Source organism: Alosa sapidissima, chromosome 9 (genome assembly GCF_018492685.1).
Source record: "Alosa sapidissima isolate fAloSap1 chromosome 9, fAloSap1.pri, whole genome shotgun sequence".
Taxonomy (NCBI): domain Eukaryota; kingdom Metazoa; phylum Chordata; class Actinopteri; order Clupeiformes; family Clupeidae; genus Alosa; species Alosa sapidissima.
Genome location: NC_055965.1, coordinates 35,520,966 through 35,541,019, shown reverse-complemented (window position 1 = coordinate 35,541,019; position 20,054 = coordinate 35,520,966). Strand labels below are relative to the sequence as shown.

At 41.9% G+C, this 20,054-nt stretch overlaps 2 protein-coding genes across 12 annotated transcripts in view; both read left to right on the top strand.

The window, feature by feature from the left end:
* LOC121718788 (NACHT, LRR and PYD domains-containing protein 3-like) overlaps positions 1-20,054 on the top strand; it is a 1,510,793-nt gene that overhangs the window by 234,385 nt on the left and 1,256,354 nt on the right. The window lies entirely within an intron of this gene.
* LOC121718821 (oocyte zinc finger protein XlCOF22-like) overlaps positions 227-20,054 on the top strand; it is a 201,861-nt gene continuing 182,033 nt past the window's right edge. The window contains exons 1-9 of one of the 2 annotated variants that reach the window (XM_042104127.1): positions 763-1,373; positions 2,062-2,154; positions 4,764-4,943; positions 9,709-9,785; positions 9,998-10,055; positions 12,455-12,554; positions 15,837-15,904; positions 16,472-16,718; positions 18,371-19,188. In XM_042104127.1, the coding sequence (XP_041960061.1) occupies positions 2,062-2,154; positions 4,764-4,943; positions 9,709-9,785; positions 9,998-10,055; positions 12,455-12,554; positions 15,837-15,904; positions 16,472-16,718; positions 18,371-18,912 (1,365 nt within the window). In that variant the 5' untranslated portion in view covers positions 763-1,373 and the 3' untranslated portion in view covers positions 18,913-19,188. Of the gene's footprint in view, positions 1,374-2,061; positions 2,155-4,763; positions 4,944-9,708; positions 9,786-9,997; positions 10,056-12,454; positions 12,555-15,836; positions 15,905-16,471; positions 16,719-18,370; positions 19,189-20,054 lie in introns of those variants that run through there. The other variant, XM_042104116.1, reaches the window with a different exon arrangement.

The following is a 20,054-nucleotide window of genomic DNA, read 5'->3' as shown; positions in this document are numbered from 1 at the left end:
TGCAAACATCACCTAACCAACCGCTTGCTGTCTGTGTCCTGATTACACTGTAAAAAAAATGTGTTCTCTATGGACAGCCCAGGCTCCAAAAACGCCAACAAAAACAACCTGGGCAAACCTAGCCCATAAAAACATAACAAACTGTTCCAGCAAATCACAGACGAGATGCGCGTTTAGGAGAGTTTCAATTGCACGGAAGCAGCATGGGAGGGAGGGGGAGGAAGTAGCGAGCTAGCTCTCTGTTTTGTTTGAAAGTCAACAGAAGGGACGTTACCCAGCAGCGCTTAGAGCACCTTTAAAGAGAACCTGGATGTTTACAACTGAGCACGTTCACACAGATGGTAGACCACATTTACTGTGCCAAGAGAATCAACAACACAACACAACACCTGAGGGAGCTGTTCCAGATTCAACAGAGTAAAGATCGTAATCAGTAATCACACACTCACCCACAAGTAGAAACACACATGCGCGCACACACATACACACAAAATAAACCCTATGGAAACAACAATTGTATTGACTAATAAAGCAACTTAAAGCAACACTAAAGCACTTTTCCTGTTGCACGCACGCTATTTGTTTATCCAGCACTGGCTTTGGAAATAACAATGTCTCCAGACAAGGTAGACTACGTTGCATGATTTTATGAAAGTATGATGTATTGCGACATCAGAAGCAAGTCAAATTTGTAGTTTCTTATGTCTCATTCCATCAAACTACAGATCCTACAGAACTACAGGAATGCAGAAGTGCCGTTCACGCTGTTACGAGTTGATGAACCACTGAAACGATTTTGGAAACATTATTTTAAGGCACAAAAAACTCTTTGGTGTTGCTTTAGAGTAGGAACAACTTAATGGATTCAAAATTGCTTCAGACAAGTATATTTGATGTTTCATCCTGTACGCTAGAGGGCGGTAGGCTTATGTGCTCGACTAAATCTTACGTCAGTCGGTCAAGGCGTACGTTTACAGGAACATCCGAGCAGAGGGGCATTAAACACCAAAACAAACCACTAGAGATGCCTGTCTTCTATTCTACCGATGTATCTCGTTACTCGTGAATCTGGGCTACAGTTCATATTGGCGGTTATATTTTTAAGAAGGAAAGCTGCGAGTATTGAGGTGTAAATTATGAAAGAAGAGTTTTCTCTTTCTTTTTTTTTCTCCATCACACGAGAGGTTTACGAGACTCTTAGGTTATTGGACCTTGCCGTTCTTCTTTTCTCAAACTAGAAACTATTGGACTATTTTAAATTCAGAGGCATCAAAGCACTTAGCAAAAACAGGAGGACGACATAGTGAGTTCTATCCCATCAGAACACACCGGCAGCTTGTGTTGCGCTTGACCGATGGAGAGAAGGCATCAAGGTGGGTTGTCAGGAGGAGTGACAGGATTTTGGTTGTCCTCCGCTTGTGTGAGGCTGAAGCAGTTTTCCTGTCTTTAGTCTGCAACACATCCATCCACACTGTGATGTTCTTAAATTAAAAAGCTGTAGGTGTCCATTGTTCCCAAAACGGTAGCATATGCTGTGCTGCGCAGGCGTGCCATATCGGCTTTTTAGGCCAGTTGGCCTTGATCAATCAGTAGCCTACTTGAGTTAACGTTCTGTTGTGTTGTGTTTGTTTGTTTTTTGCTGACGATGAATTTTGTGTGGTTTGATTGAAATATGCTCCATGATAGGTGTGTTGTACACGTGTAATGCATACAGATGGGCGAGATTTTAACATGGTTTGTGTGGACATGTGTGTGTATGTGTGACTACATGCATGTATGGATGGATGAGATTGAAACATGCTCTGTGTTTGGGACTACATGCATGTATGGATGGATGAGATTGAAACATGCTCTGTGTGTGTTTGACTACATGCATGTATGGATGGATGAGATTGAAACATGCTCTGTGTGTGTGTGTGGTGTGTCTACTTCTTTCAGTAACATTTGGATTTCAATAAGGAAGCACTACTTAATTCTCTCGGTAACATCAGGCACTGAATTTGTTTTTGATGTGTGTGCGTGCGTGCGTGCGTGCGTGTGTGTGTGCGTGCACATCTACAGATGGACAAGATTGACCTGCACATGGACATAAGTTACAAGAGAGCCTGCATAGACCTGAAGAAGGCCACCCAGTACATCACTCAAGCACTACAGGTAACACACACACACACACACACACACACACACACACACACACACACACACACACACAAGAGAAGGCCACCCAGTGCATCACTCAAGCACTACAGGTAACACACACACACACACAAGAGAAGGCCACCCAATGCATCACACAAACATTAACACACACACACACACTAGAGAAGGCCACCAAATGCATCACACAAACATTACAGGTAACACACACACACACACACACACACACACACACACAAGAGAAGGCCACCCAATGCATCACTCAAGCACTACAGGTAACACACACACACACAAGAGAAGGCCACCAAATGCATCACGCAAACATTAACACACACACACACACACATACAACAGAAGGCCACCAAATGCATCACGCAAGCGTTACAGGTAACACACTCTCACACACACACACAAGAGAAGGCCACCCAATGCATCACACAAACATTACAGGTAACACACACACACACACACACACACACACACACACACACACACACAAGAGAAGGCCACCCAATGCATCACACAAGCATTACAGGTAACACACACACACACAAGAGAAGGCCACCCAATGCATCACACAAACATTACAGGTAACACACACACACACACACACACACACAAGAGAAGGCCACCCAGTGCATCACACAAACATTACAGGTAACACACACACCCACAAGAGAAGGCCACCCAATGCATCACACAAACATTACAGGTAACGCACACAAAAACACACACACAAGAGAAGGCCACCCAATGCATCACACAAACATTACAGGTAACACACACACACACACACACACACACAAACACAAACAAGAGAAGGCCACCCAATGCATCACACAAACATTACAGGTAACACACACACACACACACACACACACACAAACAAGAGAAGGCCACCCAATGCATCACTCACGCATTACAGGTAACACACACACACACAAGAGAAGGCCACCCAATGCATCACACAAACATTACAGGTAACACACACACACACACACACACACACACAAACACAAACAAGAGAAGGCCACCCAATGCATCACACAAACATTACAGGTAACACACACACACACACACACACACACACAAACAAGAGAAGGCCACCCAATGCATCACACAAACATTACAGGTAACACACACACACACACACAAGAGAAGGCCACCCAGTGCATCACACAAACATTACAGGTAACACACACACACACACACACACAAGAGAAGGCCACCCAATGCATCACACAAACATTACAGGTAACACACACACACACACAAACACAAACACAAACACAAACAAGAGAAGGCCACCCAATGCATCACTCACGCATTACAGGTAACACACACACACACACACACACACAAGAGATGGCCACCCAGTGCATCACTCAAACATTACAGGTAACACACACACACACACACACACACACACACACAAGAGAAGGCCACCCAGTGCATCACACAAACATTACAGGTAACACACACACACACAACATTCGCTAATTCAATAGCATTATGAGGCACTTTATGTAGAGCTGTAGACTTGTGCTGCCCGGCAGGTCCGTGTGTGTGTAGTGTGTGTGCGTGCGTGCGTGCGTGTGTGTGTGTGTTCGTTGTGTGTGTGTGTGCGTTGTGTGTGTTACCATTAAACTGGGAGGGAGCATACAGGGCAGCGAGCGGATATCTTTTCTTTTAACATTTTGAACACAGTAGGTTCAGTACTTCATGCATGAGACTCTATACTTGTTGACAGGCTTTGCACTTTAAAGGTCCAGTATGTAGGAAATAATAGAAAATAAATGGTAACCAATGATCACCATATGTTGTCAGAGAGTAAAGAAAACCGATGAATTGAAGTAATGGCTTATTTGACAACATTACTATAACCTGTAAAACCCATGAAAAAAATGAGTTACGGGGCGGAATCTCTTGGAATTTTCGTTTATGTTTTGAACGATTAATTCTAGAATAGTGTATTAATAATAGTGGGCTGGTGAGTCCTCCTATTTGTCTTGCCAAATTAGCAAAGGCCAACTGTCAACTCGCTGTCAGTTGTAGTCATGAACGCCTACGAGAGGCAGGCAAATTTCCAAAATTAAAACAAGAAACAAATTAAGTGGACATCGGAGGAGCTTGCTGATATGGCGACGTCTTCGTCAAACGAAGAATATCAAGTCTGACGCAGAGCTGGCCATATTTCTCCATGACAGGTAGCCTAGGCTAAACTTCATCTGCATCGCTAACTTCAGCTAAATATGTTACGTTGGTTACAGAGGTATTTTTTGTTTTCACTGTTTCCGTAATGTGTAGCTGAGTTATGGTTGGAGAAACGTTAAAGCAGCTGCAAGTCAACTAACGTTATTAGCTAAGTGTTAATTACACCTGGCAACCCAGAAGAGGCTCGCGTCTGGTAGTCTTGAGAATGTTCACCAGTGTTTTGATTTTGGCCTACAGAACGTTCGGTAACAATCCTACAAATCGCTCCTTTAAAGTAGGGCTCTGTGTGTGTGTGTGTATATACTGTATGTGTGTGTGTATGTGTGTGTTTTAACATGTTTTGTGTGTGTATGTTAAAAGTCTTGTGTTTTATGTTACCATATTTCCATCAGCATGAAGTAGGTCGGAATCAGGAGCTCTGCATGTTGATTCGTCGTCTGGAAGAGAAGGAGGTGGAGACTGGGCGGAGCCTGACAGAGCAGGTGGAGTCAAATATGCAGCTAAAGCTGAAGATCGATGAACTGCAGAAACACCTGGAGGAGAAGAACAACTCACTGACACAGGCCAACCAGGTGTTTGTGTGTGTGTGTGTGTGTACGTGTGTGTGTGAACTAGGGCTGTCACTTTTGTGAAAAAATCCTGTTTGATTTTTGATATACAAGTGTTCATTGAATCGATTGTAAAATCGATTTTCCATGTCTAAAGACTAGGGCTGTCAATCGATTAAAAAAAAATAATATAATTAATTACATACTCTGTGATTAATTAATCTAAATTAATCGCATATATAATTTTTGCTGTGAAAGTATTTTAAATATTTAAATTCAAATTAATCATTGAATAATCAGCATTAGTGACAAGAAGTAGTAGTTCAAAAACTCTTTTATTATTAGAGTGCATGAAAATGCTGTTATCCGAATTCTTATTATTATTATTACAGTGCATGAAAATGCACTGTACTGTTCTTCCTAGGCTTCTTCTTATTCTTCTTCTTCTAACGCGTTTAATGCAGCTTCAACCGTTTAACGTAGAAACTTCATTCAAACTATGTTACGTAGGTCTTACTTAGGACATGGGTGCTATGTATTTTTCAGCTTTGTAACTTTTATACTTTTTGAACTATTAATTAAAAACTGTTCAAAATTTCCTAAAATTAGCTAAGTTAGCTAAATCACATGGTTAGCATAGTTAGCATGTTAACATGCTAGTTAGCATTTTTAGAAAAAGTGCTAAAAATGATTAGCTAAGTTAGCTGAGTCACATGGTTAGCATACTTAGCATTTTAACATTGTTAGCATACTAGTTAGCATAGTAACTTGGTTAACATTATTATCTTTGTTAACATAGTTAGCATAACTACTAGCAAACATTAGAGCCATTCCAAGTGTCAGTTATCATCAACTATCTACCTAAATAATTTAACCATTTAAACTATCCACTTATTTAACTGTTCAGTCATTCCAACTATATTAAACCTCATCTACCTAGCAACCAATATAGTTTGTTTTTACTCTGTATGATATTTTACATCATATTTTTGCATTTTCATGCACTGTATTTCCTTCAGGAAATGCTTTTCTAGTTCTTATTCTTCTTCTAACGCACTTAATGCAGCTTCAACCGTTTAACGTAGAAACTTCATTCAAACTATGTTACGTAGGTCTTACTTAGGACATGGGTGCTATGTATTTTTCAGCTTTGTAACTTTTATACTTTTTAAACTATTAATTAAAAACTATCAAAATTTCCCCATTGACTTAACATTATGATTATGACATCACAATACGGCCGTTAAGCAATTAGAATCCTATGGCAGGTGTTCGGGCCACCTGGATCAACTGCCAGTCTCAGGCTTTATACAAACTGGCCCTATTAAGACTACACATCCTGTTCAACTGCTTCCTCTGCCAAAAACTGTTTCAAAATAAAAGTCCTCACTACAATATTTCACTGTTAAACAATTTAACTCTCTAAACTACTGAACCTTTTAACTGGTCAGCCATTGTAACTGTTACTTATCATCAACTATGACTCCTACCCACTGTAGCTAGTTAGCATAGTTAGCATTGCTAACATTGTTAGCATTTTTAACAAAACTGCTAAAAATGATTAGCTAAGTAACATGGTTAACATAGTTAGCATGCTAGTTAGCATTTTTAGCAAAACTGCTAAAAATGATTAGCTAAGTAACATGGTTAGCATAGTTAGCATGCTAACATGTTAGCATGCTAGTTAGAATAGTTAGCATGACTACTAAAAATGATGTCACATGGTTAGCATAGTTAGCATTTTAACATTGTTAGTATGTTAGTTAGCATAGTAACTTGGTTAACTTTATTATCTTTGTTAACATAGTTAGCATAACTGCTAGCAAACATTAGAGCCATTCCAACTGTCAGTTATCGTCAACTATCTACCTAAATAATTTAACCATTTAAACTATCCACCTATTTAACTGTTCAGTCATTCCAACTATATTAAACCTCATCTATCTAGCAAATAGTTTAACCTTTTAAACTATCCACCTATTTAACTGTTCAGTCATTCCAACTATATTAAACCGCATCTACCTAGTTCAGTCATTCCAACTATATTAAACATCATCTACATAGCAAATAATTTAACCTTTTAAACCATCCACCTATTTAACTGTTCAGTCATTCCAACTATATTAAACCTCATCTACCTAGTTCAGTCATTCCAGTTGAATAGGATGTGTAGTCTTAATTGACCCAGATTGTATGCTTAAAGCCTGAGGCTGCAGGTGGCCTGAACACCTGCCATAGGATTCTAATTGCTTAACGGCCGTATTATGATGTCACAATCGGCAATGTTAAGTCTATGGGGATTTTTAAAAAGTTTTTCTTTAATAGTTTAAAAAGTATAAAAGTTGAAAAGTTGAAAAGACATAGCAGCTTGGTCCGTTTGAAGACCTACGTTACAAAGTTTGAACGAAGTTTCTAGCTTTAAAAAAAAAGATTAGACCTACTTCAACAGTAGCCTATAATTAGTCTACACAATAAGCCTACTCACTGAACCACCTTGCTTATTGTCTTTGCACTTTGCTTATTGTGTCAGAGGATTCATACTGTATGATTTAAATTGGCATATCTTACATAGACAGTGTTGCAGAACTGTTTGGATTTACATACAAGTTATATTGCAAACAACTCATCTATATTATATTTTACCACGTCTGCTCGCGGACCACTTGGGATAGCTTGCAGACCACCAGTGATCCCCGGACCACACTTTGAGAAACACTGGTCTACGAATATGACAGTGGTCCAGTCAAATATTTTACTGTCTATGGTCAAATCCCAGCCGAGCTATAACTGTAGCTCGACTTACCTGTGCATGTAAACATACTGACTGACAAAAAATCAGAATGAGTAATTATAACAGACGAGTAGCCCTGTGGACACACAATGTTGTTGGAAAATTGAGATGTGTGAAACACTATTTGACTCAAATGGTAATCAGAAATAATTTGTTATAAAAAAAGACTAAAATGTGTTGACTAAAACTGACTAAGACTAAGATACCTTTAGTTTTCTTTTGACTAAAACTAGACTAAAATGACGAGACTTTTAGTCGACTAAAACTTGACTAACAAAAATGATATTTGAATGACTAAATATGACAAAGACTAAAAAGGACATTTCGTCACAAGACTAAGACTAAATAAAAAATAGGTGATAAAATTAACACCAGTAAGCGGAAAAAGAAGTTGTTGAAGTTGCCTAGGAAGAACAGTACAGTGCATTTTCATGCACTGTAATAAGAAGAAGTTGTTAAAGTTGCCTAGGAAGTACAGTACAGTGCATTTTCATGCACTGTAATAAATCGGATAACAATAGAGTGCATTTTCATGCACTCTAATAAGAAGAATTCGGATAACAATAGAGTGCATTTTCATGCACTCTAATAAATTGGATAACAATAGAGTGCATTTTCATGCACTCTAATAATTCGGATAACAGTAGAGTGCATTTTCATGCTCTGTAAGTAAGTAGACATGGGATGTAAGAAACTTGTGGATAGCTGAAATATTTGCTGCACCCAGTGTCAATTTGCAGCTTGTTAAACCTAGGCTACAATTGCAGACAGACGAAATGAAGCCAACGCAAGTTAAACTTACAGATAGAAGCGCACATCCCTCGGGTATTGTGGTTCGAGCAGGCAAAGAGTCTGCAACTGTGGTTGGATTTTTGGCTTTTGCCTCGACTGGCAGCCTGGCTATTTAAATCAAATGCATAGCCTAATCATGTCAATGTTACAAGAAAGCAAACTAAATAAGTCATTGACATTTGTTTCGTTTTAAATCACTTGGGGAGACATAGGTTACATGATCCAGACGTTGCGTCGTCATGGACTACAGGTAGGAACTACAGCCTGTGCATTTTAAAATAGTCTTCATACACAACGCAATGAGTAGGCTAATAATTGGATATAGGTCATTGTTATGCATCTGCTAAAATGTATGGTCATAGTCAGTTACCTTGTCAACCCACACATAAGGCAAATAGTAGCCTAATATGACAACATTTACTTTTTCTTTTATTTACCACAAAGTCCGGTATAATACAGCCTAAACCATGTAGGCATTAAGGCATGTTTTCAAAAATGTCGGCCGCCAAATGCCATGCTAAGTGGCTGAAGCTAACCGTTCAAATCCTGACCCCCATGGAATTTTCTTTTTAGCTTTCGCAATGCCTACTGCACTTTCGGAATTCTTTATTTTCCTTTTCTGATTGTTTGTGAGTTTTGTTACATCTATCTTTTTTATTTGTTTAATTCGTTTAAAATTAATAGTGTACATATTTGGTTAAAATCGATTCCTTATTTCAGATTTCGAAACTTGTGTTGGTTGGTCCAATCGATTGTGCAATCGATTTTCGAACGTAAAGTGACAGCTCTAGTGTGAACGTGTGTGTGCGCGCGTGTGTGTGTGTGTGTGTGTGAGATCAGGGGCGTCACTAGACCTTATTCACTGGGGCACGTGCCTTACGGCTCCTATACACAGTTGCTTGCGTTGTGGCTGGCCTACTGGTTAGCGCTTCGGACTTGTAACCGGAGGGTTGCCGGTTCGAAGCCCGACCAGTAAGAAAGGCTGAAGTGCCCTTGAGCAAGGCACCTAAGCCTCTCACTGCTCCCCGAGCGCCGCTGTAGCAGGCAGCTCACTGCGTCGGGATTAGTGTGTGCTTCACCTCACTGTGTGCTGAGTGTGTTTCACTGATTCACGGATTGGGATAAATGAGACCAAATTTCCCTCACGGGATCCCGATATACTTATACTTATACAACCTGTGCGCGTGTGTGTGTGTGTTTATACAGATAGTGTCTTTCCTCAAACTTGAACTGAGGGAGCTGCAGCAACAGTTCCAGACTCAACAGAGTAAAGATCGTAATCGGTAATCACAAACACACACACACAGACACATATATACACATACACACACACACACACACACACAGACTCAACAGAGTAAAGATCGTAATCGGTAATCACACACACACAGACACACACTCACACACCCCCACACTCACACACACACATGTGCACACACACTCACACACACGTGCATCTTTAACCTTTGAACTCTGCGACCTCTGACCCTTTTAGGACGGTTCAGGAAGTGGATGAACGACTGCAGAGTGGGGAAAACCAGCTGAAAGTTGAGGTAGCACACACACACACACACACACTACACACTACACACACACGCACACACACACTACACACACACACTACACACACTACACACACACGCACACACACACTACACACACACACTACACACACTACACACACACACACACACACACACGCACACACACACTACACACTACACACACACACACACGCACACACGCGCGCACACACTACACACACACGCACACACACACACACGCGCGCACACACGCGCACACGCACACACTACACACACACACACACATACACACACACACACTACACACACTACACACACACGCTACACACACACTACACACTACACACACACACACGCACACTACACACACATACGCGCTACACACACACACTACACACACACACACTACACACACACACACTACACACACACACACTACACACACACACATACACACACACACGCACACACACACACACACACGCACACGCACACTACACACACACGCACACACTACACACTACACACACACACACACACACGCGCACGCGCACACGCACACGCACACACACACACACACTACGCACGCACACACACACACACACACACACACACACACACACACACGCACACACACACACACGCACTATATAGCACAATTCACCGTATACAACCTCTCAGCCAGTTCACACTCTTAAGACTCTCACACAAGACTCTCTCCCGACTTTTCCTAGACTCCTCCCACACACACACACACACACACACACACACACACATATCACATAGGACGTCTTCTAGACTTTTCCTCCCTCACATGAAATAATCCAGCCTTAAAAGCCCAGCCAATTAACCAGTCAAGACCTTGGGGTTAAACCCAGCCTTACAAGCCCAGCCAATTACCCAGTCAAGACCTTGGGGTTAAACCCAGCCTTATAAAGCCCAGCCAATTACCCAGTCAAGACCTTGGGGTTAAACCTAGCCTTATAAAGCCCAGCCAATTACCCAGTCAAGACCTTGGGGTTAAACCCAGCCTTAAATACTGGACTATGTTTTTTTTTTTTTTTAAATGACATGAATGACATGCCCGGGTCACTTCCAGGCTAACGAGTTTTGACTAAAAACGTTAAAATCGAACTTTCTCAAAACGCATCCGAATGACACGATTTTAATGTCAACTCAACGTATGTATCCCAATCATCCGTAAATTGATCTAAAGTGCATTTTACTCCCGATAATTCCTTTAAAAAGCCCAGCCAATTACCCAGTCAAGACCTTGGGGTTAAACCCAGCCTTATAAAGCCCAGCCAATTACCCAGTCAAGACCTTGGGGTTAAACCCAAACTTTTAGGGGGTGACAGTCTGTACCAATACTGTTAAAATCTTTCCTACACACACAGTAAATGGTGAGTGCATGTGAGTGTGGTTGTAAAGTCTGTGTTGCTCAGATATGATCACTCTCATATCACTCTCACACACACACACCACACACTCACATACACACACACTCACATACACACACACAACTCTCACTCACTCACATACACAACTCTCACTCACTGACTCACACACACACACACTCATATCTCTCTCATACACTCACTCACATACACAACTCTCACTCAGGGTGTGTTCGAAACGGGAGACAGCTGCCTACTGCCTCCCTCCCTACATAGAGAGCTGTCTCACTAGACATGACTTTGGATTAAATGCATCTTTTAAAAATGAGCGTAGCACTCTAGAATCTTTGGTTAACACTACGGTATGACGTTAGCAAAGGCCTGACGTTAAACTAAATTAGCTTACGTAAGCTAGCAGGCTAACGGTATAAATTAGTCAGATCAGACCAGACGCTATTAATGGTTACAACAATGGCATAATCAGATAGTAAATTGTTTATTTCTCATCTCTAATCTACAAATCTAAGCAAAATAAGGTCACACAAATGACATTTTAAACAGATTCAGCAGCCATTACCGATGTCATCCGCCATGTTTGTTTACCTTTCACAGCTGTTTCAGACGTTGCCGCAAGGGATTATGGGTAGGAGGGAGCATGAAGTGTGCATTGATGCTGCCTCCAAAAATGACCATTATTTGGGAATTCTAAGATATCTTAAAAGGCAGCAGAATTTGTTTTTTCGGTTTCGAACCGCACTTGCTGCCTTGCTCCCCAGTTAGATATCTGAAAAGGCAGCAACTTTACCCGTTTCGAACACACCCTCACTCACACTCTCACACACAGACACACACACACACATTCTCTCTCACACACAGACACCCACCCACACAGACACCCACACACACAGAGACAGACACACACTCACTCTCACACACACACAGACACACACACACACACACCCACACACATGATCTGCTGTTCAGAATGTGCTGGTCTCGTCTGACACCCAGAGTCACCTGGAGGCCGCAGCGTCGGAGGTTAAAGATGAAGATGCTGCTGCTGATGATGATGATGATGATGGTGGTGGATATGAAGACTACAGACAGTCTGGTAAGGAGAATACTGGGGAGGATAGAGCTACACATGCACACTTTTACATTCAGTACCCGTACACACACACACACACACACTTTTACACTGAATACCTGTGTACAGTTCTGTGTTTGCCCCTTTACTCCTAAAACCTATGGAAGAATTATTTTCAGTGGGCCAATAAAAATATGACCACCAGTCACATACCTGCATTCCTCTTTTGCAATGGAAGCGGCATGCAGAGACAGGGCCTACTGGTTAGAGCTTCGGACTTGTAACCGGAGGGCAGCCGTGGCCTACTGGTCAGAGCTTCGGACTTGTAACCGGAGGGCAGCCGTGGCCTACTGGTCAGAGCTTCGGACTTGTAACCGGAGGGCAGCCGTGGCCTACTGGTCAGAGCTTCGGACTTGTAACCGGAGGGCAGCCGTGGCCTACTGGTTAGAGCTTCGGACTTGTAACCGGAGGGCAGCCGTGGCCTACTGGTTAGAGCTTCGGACTTGTAACCGGTTCGAACCCCGACCAGTAGGCACGGCTGAAGTGCCCTTGAGCAAGGCACCTAACCCCTCACTGCTCCCTGAGCACCGCTGTTGTTGCAGGCAGCTCACTGAGCCGGGATTAGTGTGTGCTTCACCTCACTGTGTGTTCACTGTGTGCTGTTTGTGTTTCACTAATTCACAGATTGGGATAAATGCAGAGACCAAATTTCCCTCACGGGATCAAAAGAGTATATATACTTTATACATACTACTAAAAATCCCATGGCACTTATACTTCTACTTAGACATTGAGTTCAAGAGTGCACACAATGTGATATTTTCCCCGTTGCCTACCCAGAGAGGACATCACTTGCGATGTCGACTTGTGAACAGAAGGCAGGATCCATAAACCCCCCCCACAGACTCACACACACACACTCACACATACACACACACACATATGCACACACATGCACGCACACACATGCATGCACACACACACACACAAACTCACACAAACTCACACATACACACTAGGGTTGGGTATCGTTTCAATTTGAACGATTCCAATTCCGATTTCTTATTTCTATTCCGGTTCCTAACGATTCTCGATTCCGATTTTTTTAAGAGGCAGGGTCAAAAAAAGTTTAGGGTATTTTAAATGAGCTAGCTAACCAACGGTCTTTCTCAGGGTATCTGCATATTTTCCAAGTGCAAATTTAAAGACTTTTAAGACCTTTTCAAGACATCTAAATGAAAATTAAGACTTTACCACTGCAAAAAGATATATATGACTGTTTATGCAATAGTTTTTTTTTTCCTACTAATTTTAACCCGCACCCCATTTTGGATGTCTACAGAAGTTACCAAATATATTTTGGTGAAAGAAAAATAATTGTGTGTGAATTACCTTCACAGCTATAAATGCCCAATTTTAGGGTCTGGGCTGCTTGCTTTTGTAGCTGGCTGTACATATTTGGTTTTGCTTACTGCTGAGGCTGACTGTTCTTCACCTGTGTCTGTAGTAGCCTAGGGCTACTTGCCAAAGACATGTGCACTGGACTGGATTCCCTTTAATATTTTTTTCAAAGTTAGACTAAGCTATTTACATATTTTAATAAGCCTATAATTTACTATGGGCATCTGTTGTCCAATATGCAGCACAGCAAATTAAAGTTAATCCACTACTTTACATTTTGCATACCAGTTGTATCTAAACCAACCAAGCAAAACTTGTTTTAAATTCATTAAGAGACAGGTCCTCCTCGCATGATCCTGCTGAAAACTGCTGGTTTCATCTCAAGCACGCACGTATTATGAACGCACTTATTTATTTATTTTTTTTATGTAGCAGTCGCCGACATTCAAAAAATATGCGGTTATATTTCCGGCCTAAATTCAAACATATGGCCAACCTATCGCTAACTGGCTTACCAACTCTTTCTCCCGCTCATTCTACCGTAGGCTCCCTCATTCCACGTAGGCTACCTGTCTATCTCTCAGGCCTCAGCTACATCATGAAAACGTCAGGCATATTATTTTGTACATAGGCCTACTGCATTATTACCGTTTTCACACCTTTAACCAAACCCGTGAAAAACATCTTCACTCTGCAACCACTATCTGCCTAATAGCCTAGTCACTTATACAATTGCGTTTTAAATACACGAAACTGGATGGAGACATCACTGGCTCTCTTGCACTCGCTGGCGGTCCCATACGCACATTTAATACCTCTCTTTCAAAAATTCAGTTGTATTTAAGACTTTTTAAGGATCCGCTGGAACCCTAGCCCTGGCAGCAAATGTAATTAGACGTGCTAGGGACGCGTCTAGATTTCTAGGCTACGGGAACCCTGCTTTCTGAATGAAATAGTCTGACCTTCTCCATGAATTTTAATTCTATGAACTATGCGCTTCTTTGTTGGTGTTCAGCCGTTTCTTCTTCCGGTCGGCGGACTGGGAATCGAAACTAGGAATCGAAATTTGAACGATTCAAAAGTCTGCTTTTTTCTGCTTACGTAAGCTAGCAGGCTAACGGTATAAATTTGTTTTACGGCCGGCATATATATCAGACCAGATGCCATTAATGGTTACAACAATTATTATTATCAGATAGTAAATTGTTTATTTGTCATCTCAAGTCTACAAATCTAAACAAAATATTGTCACACAAATTACAACCCCAAAACAGAAAAAGTTGGGAGGTTTCGTAAAATGCAAATAAAAAACAGGATGTGATTATATACAAGTCTCATAAACCCAATATTTAGCAGCAAGTACATAGACAACATATCAAATGTTGAAAATAAAAATTTGGACTATTTCATGGAAAATGTATGTTAGTTTTTAATTTGATGCCAGCACCATGTTTCAAAAAAAGTTGGGATGGAAAATTTCTTAGGAACAGAGGCATGTAGAAATAAACGGTTTGTACCCACTGAGAGCTTAATGTCTCACCTTTCAAACAAGCCATCTACACTGATCTAGATTGCTGGCACTCTGGGCCAAAGCTTCCGAAAACAGCGCGGCATTCGAAGTGTTAACCATTTTGTGTGTTAATACTACACAAGGGGGACTATTGAGAAAGGAAATAAATATATGTGTCAGCGCACAGTTTGGGACTACTTCAAGAATCTCCATAGAGTGCTGCTGCACACTGGGTGCTAGACCGAGTAATCATTCTATGTTGTTGTTTTTTTTAATGTCTTTTAATTATTACTTTTTAAACACTTTCAAACTATTGCCCTTTTATGCTCGCATATACCTTGTGTGTTTTATGTTATCTTTTTTTTTCTTTTTGTTTGTTCTGTTTTCTCCTGTAGAGAGAGCTGACCCCAGAACAGAACAGACCATCTCTTCAGCTGCAGACATCAAAATTGAACTCATCCAGGTGCTGTGTGTGTGTGTGTGTGTGTGTGTGTGTGTGCTAATGCTAATGCTGACAGAACATTTTAACCACATTGTCAGACATTCCAGACCATTTCTAGTTCATTCCAGACCATTTACTATTACCCAATAACAAGATTGTGAACTTTAGTGTAATAGTCAAACGTTGTCGGGGCCCAATTTGAATGACTGTGAACCTCAGTGTAATAGTCGAACATTGTCGGGCCCCAATTTGAATGACTGTGAACCTCAGTGTAATAGTCAAACGTTGTCTGGCCCTAATTTGAATGACTGTGAACCTCAGTGTAATAGTCGAACATTGTCTGGCCCTAATTTGAATGACTGTGAACCTCACACCTTTGATGTTTTGTTATTGTTGTTGTTTAAAGTTTTACATTTAAATTAGGGCCCAGTAGTTGCCAAACTGGCAAACTGCCGAACAAACACACACTCACTTGCTCACATACACACACACACATACACGCACACACTCAAAAAAAACTTCTGTAGACAAAATGTGCTTGTTGTTTTGTTGTTGTTGATTATTTATCCCTTGTTCAATGTGTTTTAGGAAGACGAGACGAAAACAGACATGTCTCCAGTCCTCAGTTCAGAGATGGACTGGTTCTCTACAGACCACGAGCCTCTGGACCCGTCCCCTACAGACCCAATGTCTCTGGTCCGTGGTTCCGAAATGGACCCGTCTCCTACAGATCCAATGTCTCTGGTCTCCTTGTTGCTGGTGGACCGCTTTGGGACACGGACACATCTAGGGACTGATGGAGCAAACAAGGGAGGTGGAGCGCAGCCTGGCACCAGTAAGAGACCTTAGTTCACACACACACACACACACACAGCCTGGGACCAGTAAGGGCTTCTACATACTCGACCGGCAGCACGACAACGTGACGTCAAAATGACGTAGATCTTGCTGGCGCGCCAGGATTTAAGCCAGGTAGCGCACCACTAATTTTTTTTCAGACGAGCGCGACAAAGCGGAAACAGGAAGATGGACTAGTTCGAGGGCAAGCGAGAGTTGCATTGTTTTGTTACAGTCGTGAATTTTTAATAGTTTGCTGGATAAGTTAACAAAGTTACCAGCGAGAGTTGCAACACATGGAATTAAGAGGAAAGAATAGAAACGATTTATTTTCAAACAAAGGATATCTATTAAGGCCTGAACAAATCTCTTTCCACTTCAGGAAATAACACAAACTCAGCCAGCTGCTAACTAGCTAGCCAGCTAACTAAACTGTTTAAATTATTAACATTTCCCTCGGGATGACTAAAGTATCTATCTATATATCCATCTATCTATCTATCTATCTACCTGTGCACACACCTTGGAAACTAAATGATAATGATGATGGTAGTTGTGAATAGTAGCAACCAAAGTCTGAAGTACCATCACAGAGGCTAGCTACTAGTGTTTCTTACTGCAGCTTCTTCTGCTGTGTAACGTAGTTAGCGTTAATATTTTCACAACAGCGACACCTCTGTTCAAGAGAATATTGCAACTAGTGTCGCAACCACCACGCACGAGTATAAATGGTTACGGCACTTCTGTGACGTCACATTGTCGCGCTACAGGTCGGGTGCGTCGAGTATGTGGGACGTTTAAGAGACCTTAGTTCACACACACACACACAGACAACAGAGATGGAGAACGGCCTCTGACTCGTAAGAGATCTTAGTAGCCATTCAGATAGTCAATATATATATAGGTCACTAGGGGGCGCCCTATATCCAGAGGTCATGGGACATCAACAGGGGAGGCACTTTTGACTACATTCTCTATCCCATTCTCTCTCTATATATATATCCAGAGGTCACGGGACATCAGCACTTTTGACTACATTCTCTATCCCATTCTCTCTCTATATATATATCCAGAGGTCACGGGACCTCAACAGGGGAGGCCCTTTTGACTACATTCTCTATCCCATTCCGTTCGCGTCTCTGACGTCCCGCTTCAGGCCTCTATTCGGCGGCCTGTTCTTTGTTTGCTTGTTCAGCGTGAAGGCCATTATTGACTGGCCAGCGATTACGGTTTTCTATTTTTGTTAATAAATTACCCCTTTTCGAACAAGCTTAAAACCTGTGTGCGTCTCACCTCTTAGCCAGCCGTAATAACGTTTCAAACAAAACCGAGAGCTAGCTTGCAATTGAAACTGACCTGAACGCACATCTCGTCGGTGATTGGCTGGAACAGTTTCTTTTGTTTCATGGTCCAGGCTGGACCAGCTGTTTTTGTTGCCGATTGGAACCTGGGCTGTCCAGAGTCAGCGTTTTTTTTTCTCGTTTTTTCAGCGTAAAAACACTGTACGCACACACACACACACTTGTACACAAATACACTAGAGCGGATTTTGACAGGTAAAGATGCTTTTGCTGATGTCGTGTTCTTGTGTGTGTTTCTGGTAAAGATGCTTTTGCTGATGTCGTGTCCTTGTGTGTGTTTCTGGTGAAGGGGCCACCTCCTCTTCCTCCAACCACGGCTACGAGGCGGGGAACGAACCCAGCCGCTTTGTATCTACAAGCCGACTGACTGTCCACGAGCGCCTTCTCCCAGGAGAGACTGTTGCCCGGCCGTTCTCCCGCTCCCAGTTTGCCCCCAGGAGCTTCAGGCCGAAACTTGGTCTGACGGCCCCCCACCACCAGCGCTTTCACACAGGAGAGAGACCATACCCCTGCTCCTACTGTGGCAGGGGGTTTCTGTCTGCGAGTAAGCTGACTGTACACAAGCGCATCCACACAGGGGAGAGACCGTACGTCTGCTCCTTGTGTGGAAAGAGCTTCAACCAGAAGTTCAATCTGACTGTCCATCAGCGAGTTCACACAGGAGAGAGACCATACTCCTGCTCCCAGTGTGGCAAGAGCTTCAGCAGGAAGCCCGATCTGAAAGTCCATGAGCGTGTTCACTCAGGAGAAAGACCGTACTCTTGTCACAGGTGTGGGAGGAGCTTCACCAAGGCAACCAATTTGAAAGTCCATCTTCAGAAACATGTGTGAGGGACAATGCGCTCCATTGCGTTGTTTCTGTTTAATTTACATCTGATTGGTGTTGTTATTTTTATTTTATTTACACTGATTTATGTTGTTGTTGTTGTTTTATTTACATCTGATTTATGACGTACGTACGCACCTTGATCACCAGAATGTTCCGACATAAAATAAAGTTCACCTTGACATGATCAACAGTTTTAAGAACCTTTCTACAGTCTACAATAGGGATGTAACGGTTACCAGTGTAACGGTAAACCACAATAAAATTCTCGATGATAACAATTACTGTTTGGACTTTAATTATCTTAATTATCGTAACGTGTAGAATTCTTTCTTTCCAGGATCATCTGAGTCTCCCAAAGTGGGCGCACAGGTGCAGCATGCCACGTGGGTTTAAAGCCCCCCTGTGTAAGAAATTCTCCCATCTAGTGGTTAGGAGTTATATAGCAACCAACCTCTCAAGCGCTGCCTCGTTTACAACCTCGGGAGCCGTCACACATCAAAACTGACACTAGTTCTGGACTCCTAGCACTTCAAAGCATAAACTTCTCTCTGAAAGCGTAACTCTCGTCAAAATGCATCCTAGGGTGTTTTTTTGAATGTACACGAGTCAAAGTTTCGTTTAAAAGCATAATTACGTCTGAAGCGCTTGTCCGTGTTTTTGGGTCAAATGGAGTTTTGAATGGGAGCTATTTTTTGATACATGATGGCGTCAAAATCGCTATTTTTAAAACACTAAGAAGGCTCGACACAACATGAAACTTTGATCGAAGTATCATCAGTGTCTCTACGCATGAACTCGAGCATTGAGAACATGTTCGTGTACACAGTGTTCACTAAAGGTTTTGAACAACTCACTTGGCTTTTCTGCTCACCGCCATCATGCCAGTCAAGGAGTGAGTTGTCTTTTTAGTAAACTATGTGTACACTAACAATAATCTCAATGCTCAAGTTCATGTGTAGAGACACTGATGATACTTCTATCAAAGTTTCAGGTTGTGTCGTGCCTTCTTAGTGTTTTAAAAATAGCAATTTTGACACAAATAGGCTAGTGCCCCTACGACTACCATTCATGAAAGTTTGACTCGGGTATTCACAAAAACACCCTAGGATGCATTTTGGCGAGAGTTACGCTTGAATAAGCAATA